Below are 5,692 nucleotides of genomic sequence, written 5' to 3' on the forward strand. Positions count from 1 at the left end.
ACATGGTGGTGAACAGTGGTGGGAGCCCTGTTCCCTGAGTCCCACACCCCCACCACCCTGGCTGGGCAGCTTGTCCTAGCCCCAATCCCTCCTTCACTGTGGTGGCACTGATCTGCCCCCCCCATGCCCCTTCCCTCCCCCTTCTGCCCACCACAACAGACTTACCAGCTGGAGACAGCTCTGTCCAGTGTGGTGAGGACTGGTGCCTGTTTAGTCTATGGCCGAATCTCTGAAGCAGTGCCAAATTTTTTCCAAATTGATTTGGAGGCTTCCAATTCAATTCAGACCTTTTAATTGGTCTCCTGATCAGTTTGGATTCAGAGATTCAGCTGCTGAATTGGGCCGGATCTCCTCTGAATTGAACTGGCTACCGAAGCTTCGCATAGTCCTAGTCTCTTCATGGCACTTCTGCTGAGAAGCCAGACTCAGCTCAGGAGTCAGGGACCTAATACAAATTAAAAGTGCTCTGGTGAAGGCCAAACTGTAAATAAATTACTACTAACTGTTTTTTCTCCCCCACAGTGCTACTGCTAGGATCTAGAATGACCTAAATAAATTGGAGAAATGATCCAGAATCAATCAGATGAAATGCAGTAAAGGAACATGTAAAGTCCTGCGCTGCGGACAGAATAAATGGATGAACACAAAGGAAAATGATTAGCTAGTACTACAGAGAAGGATTTAGGAGTTACAGTGGCCCACAAGCCTAGTATGATTCAACAGTGTGCTCCTGTTTAAAAAAAAAAAAAGCCAACAGTATACTGGGTTGAATTAACAGGAGCATCTCTTAAAAAAAAGGGAAATAGTTTTTCTCCTTTATTCAGCACCAGTGAGGCCTCATCTGGAACACTCTGTCTTGTTTTGGACCTCATACTTCAAAAAAGATGTGGACAGATTGGAACAAATCAGCAGAGAGCAACAAAAACAAAGTCCTTGGAGGTATGATTTATGATGAAGAGCTAAAAGAGCTAGGTTAATTTAGTTTGGAGAACAGAAGACTGAGGGGGATTTGATTATACTCTTCAAATACCTGAAGGTTGATTATAAAGGGGATAGAAATTGGCTTTTCTCTGTGAGTGTAGGGGATAGGATTAGGAGCAATGGCCTCTAACTAAAGCAGAGGAAATTTAGGTTGGAAATTAAGAACATTCTGACTATGAAAGTGGTCAAACATTGGAAAGGGCTACCTAGAGTGGTTATAGAAACTGCATCCCTGGAAATTTTTGACAGCAGGTTAATCCAACACTTGACTGGGATGGTTTAGTCAGGGATTATCTTACCTTGTGAGGTCCCTTCCAGCCCTATTTTTCACATGTAAGTGATTTATGTAAGAACCCAGGCACATTTCTCATACATCTACAGCCAACAAACAAAATATGTCAATTTTTCCCATTTATGGAAGGAATTGCTGACAGTTCCAGTTCCTGCATAATTTCTCCCCTTAGAAGAAAGGCAGGCCCATTAGTCTTGGAAGCCTGGAACTGCAATTCTTGTCATCTCCTCTGGGCTGAGAGAAGGAAGCTTTCTCCGGCTCTGCATCTAGAGGCTGCAGTCTCAGGCCAATGAATAGAGACAGGACCCCAATGGCTGTTGGTTCATTTTAGCATATTCATAATGGTCTAATAGTCCATGCAACTTTTCAGTTAACCTGCTTTACTAGTGTTTATGGAATAATACCTAAGCCTTTTAATGAAAGGCTCCTGCTTACTTATACCACATTATCTGACAAGGAAAGCCAGCTTACTCTCCCTTCTATTTAAATAAAAATGACATTCTGAGATATAAATGGTGGCTAGCTACTTGGAAGAATTGGGGCACTATTCTCTGTGGTGCTTCTAAATCATAACATACATATTCTCTCTGTGCTAATTAGGTAAGCCTCCAAATTAGAAGAAGTTAAATGTTTCCCATTTAGGTCATTGCTGAAATATCTGCTTTTAAAGCAATAGCTGAGAAAACCCTTTTTTTCCATTACAGAGCAAATTTTTTCAAAGCAAGAAACTGAGTAAAAATGTCCCTGTCATTAGCAAAAAGCTGACAACTTTAAAGGCTTCTAATTAATCCCAGGTCACACTTGTAAATGGAATGTTTCCAGCTCACTGGATTTTAGCTAGCAAAGTGCTTAAAATAAATAAATAGTCCCCTGCGTAAAATTTCAGAGTTCAGTACCATTTACAGAGTTCTCATTATTGCTTAAAAGATAATCTATGAACAGCTGAACACCTCTGATTAAAAGTTGTTTCTGCTGCTCACATTCAGGGTACTCATTTAACAGAAGAAGGTAAAAACTAAGTTGTAAGGGTTTTTCCACATACCTTTGAGAGAGATTAAAAACTTGCTGAGGATCTCCATTCTCAATGAGATATCTTATTGGGTCACCCTCCCTATCAGTGGCCTTTCAAAATAAAAGAAAAAAGAGAATAATCAAAATGATATAACAGCCACAGATGCTTTTAAAAAGCTGTTTTGTACAATACAATCGATAAAATGTAAAATTAACCATTTGAAGCTATCCACTGAAGAATCATTAAGTATGTTTCTAACAGGAACCAGTTCTTACTGCTTCTATTGTATCAGATATGGTTTTATGGGGCTATTTACTGGGGATAGATAGGTGTGCACTAGTACTGCATCTGAATATGTATTTTTAAATGTCTTAAACATGACTTAATACAACACATGAACAAGTACCTTATCGGATAATCAGGGCCATCTTGGGGGGGGGCAAACTGGGGTGATCACCTTGGGCCCCACACTTCGGGGGGCCCCATGGAGTGGGGCGGAATGGCGGCTCCACATCCAGCCACTTGCTCTCCCCTGCCCCCTGCTGCCAATGCTACTGCTGCCATCGGCAGCAGCTTCTTCCGGACCGGGGCCCGTGGGATGGGAGCAGGGGTGGGGCCCCACATCGGCTGTTTTGCCCTGGGCCCCGCACCCTGCTCAGGTCAGCTCTGCAGGTAATACTTATGGTCTAGTCAAGTACTTGTGTTTTTACTCTGGCTAATTTTATATTTATTTTACTTAAAGACTAATATAAGTGGACTGAATCCTACCCTTTCTTTAACTATTTTCAGTAAAAGAGTTCTCCCAATTCTTTCACCCTTCTTTCCTTCTGGATTGTTTTATCTGGCAAAATTACAACACTTTTGCTGATATTTTTCCTATGGATACCCAAACCTGAATCACAATCACTATTCAATAAAAGAAGATAAGAATTACAATGAGAAGCACTATTAACAGCAGTACAGGTGTGAAGAATTAAATTGAGCCCAGCAGCATTAACTTGTCAACCTGTTCTGAAGTTAAATTTATGGTAATACATTTTCAGAAATAGTGTAGCAGTACAAAAAGTCCATGTTATGCTCTTTGGGCAGGTTATCTGCACAACAGCTCAGCTTTTAAAATATGTTGTTTGATTCTCTAAATCAGTGGCTTTCAACCTGTGGTCCATGAATCCCTGGGGATCCACAGACCATGTCTAAGGGATCCATAAAAAATGACTATGATCAATCAAAAGTATGTGAATATCCACACTTACAATTCAAAGGGGTCTGCACCTCCATTCAAAACTTTTTAGAGGTCTATACGTAAACAAAAAAAGATTGAAAACCACTGTTCTAGATAGATGATACCATCCCTGTGACTGTCTCTGCATATAAATCTTCAACATTTGAGTGGTTATTTTAAGAGGAATGATAAAAAACTAGACATGTGAATTACTGGAATTTGCAAGCCAAACTCATCTCAGAAGATAATCACTGAATAATCTCTGCAAACTGCTCAAATACTCTGCTCTTAAAAACTGTTCAAGTAGACTTGAGAGAGTATTGACATAAGTTAGTAATAAGCACATATTTTTACTGACTAGAATGCATAATACAGATTTTGATGCTGTATAAATTGGAGCTTGACAAGATTTAAGTGTACAAATACTGTAAAAGGCCAGAAGCCCTTAATTCTATTTTCTACATTCCCCTGACATTTTAAAAAGAAACGAGAGTGAAAGCTAGGGAAATAATGTTTTTGATGTACCACTTATTAAAATTAAAAAAAAGTTTTATTTTTTCTAAAAGGTTTGGAAACTAAGACACATGGGGCACATCCACACAAGCAAGGATGTGCACATGTACCAGCTGAAATAGAACCAGTGCAAATTTGACCCAGGGCTTTTTGCCTGAGTGCAAGTGCCTGGACATGCATTTTGGTGTGAGGCAAATTGTGCCACTAAGAGCAAAATAACCCTGCCTGGCTTGTCCTGGATCTGCACCCAGGGGGAGCTAGAGCCTGGGGCCAGCACTTGTGCTGTTGCCAGCAGTATAAAAAGCTGCCCTGTCCTGGCCTCATCAGTACAAAAAGCTACCCTGGCAAGTAACTCAGGGCTACTTGCACTCAAATGCTTCTGGGAGACAGCCAATTGGTACCTGGGGACACTACCCCTTGTACCGGCAGGACTGCTGACGCAGCCCTGAGAGTTTCCTGCACCCTTCACCCACTGCAACAGTCTGGCACTGCCTGGCTGTGACCTGCTGCACACCTGCCAGACCCAGATGGGGACTGCACAGCCAGTTGAAGCATCTGCCCCTCTGGGCCAGCTGCCAGTGGGCTGTGGGTGCACAGTTGTCTTTTGTGCAGCACTACAACCATATGTGCCCCTGCCCGGCCATCTGGGCAGCTATCACTCAGATGATGTTCCCATTGTGATGGCCTGCTTTGAACTGTCAAATCATGTGCTCCTGGTCCCAACTGTCCAGGAGATTAACCACCTCTGGCTGGGTCCAAGATGCCAGCTCTAAGCAGGCTCCTCTGCCTGGGTCCTGCCACTTGCCTCCCTAGCAGGAATTCTGGTGTTCCTCATTTGAAAACTGAAAAATCCCTGATAAAACATATCCCAAAGTCACTCTGTAAAATACCCCAAAATCCATGTTTCCCCACAATTAATACAAAAGACCACTATATATATATATATATATATATATATATATATAGGCAGAGAGAGAGAGAGAGAGAGACAGCAATCAGTTAGACAATGTTTTATTGCTATATCTACAGTGTTAAAGCAATTTGGAAGCCTACCAGTGTCTCTATCATAATAATAAAATGAATTCTACATACCTATATGTTTTGCTGTTTGCCTTTTCTTACCATAGAGCAGTTAGAGCTCCCTGTGACCCCTTCACTAACCATGATGTGGGGACAGCTTCTCCTGCAGCCACATCTCCTGTCAGCAGGTCTCATCCTGTCTGACAGCTGGGCATGCTGGGCGTGTCCTGGGGGGATGTGGGGTTTGCAGGAGAAGGGTGGAAAGGGAGGTGGGGGATGTGGGTGGCTGAGGAGGAACGTGGGAAGCTGTGAGGTGTGTTGGTAGGTGTGGGTGGACTGTGGGTGGACTGTGTGGGGGGACTGCTCAGAAGGGGCAGCCCCCCTACAAAGCTCATGGACTGCCCCCCACAGGGCTATGGACCTTCCCACAGGGGCCACAGCCCCCAACAGGGGTTACAGCCCCCCCAACAGAGGTCACATGGCCCCCAGAGGGGCTACCACATACCCCATCCCTACTTGCACCCCCAGCCCCCTGATGCCTGCCTTGCCTTGACCCACCCCCTGCCCACTCCTCCAGCCCCCACAATGGCTGCCCCACCTGGCCCCAACCTGTGCTTGCACCCCCAATCCCCCCTATGGCTGCCCCCTGGCC

At 43.7% G+C, this 5,692-nt stretch overlaps 1 protein-coding gene across 4 annotated transcripts in view; it reads right to left on the bottom strand.

Moving 5' to 3' along the window:
• The window catches only part of PCDH15 (protocadherin related 15), a 1,188,119-nt gene that overhangs the window by 470,281 nt on the left and 712,146 nt on the right, over positions 1-5,692 (bottom strand). For all 4 annotated transcript variants that reach the window (XM_019507771.1, XM_019507770.1, XM_019507773.1 and 1 more), the window contains one exon: positions 2,316-2,395. In XM_019507771.1, coding sequence (XP_019363316.1) covers positions 2,316-2,395 — 80 coding nt within the window. The remainder of the gene's footprint in view (positions 1-2,315; positions 2,396-5,692) is intronic.

The sequence above is a fragment of the Gavialis gangeticus genome, unplaced genomic scaffold (genome assembly GCF_001723915.1).
Source record: "Gavialis gangeticus isolate Ggan-Ray unplaced genomic scaffold, GavGan_comp1, whole genome shotgun sequence".
NCBI lineage: Eukaryota > Metazoa > Chordata > Crocodylia > Gavialidae > Gavialis > Gavialis gangeticus.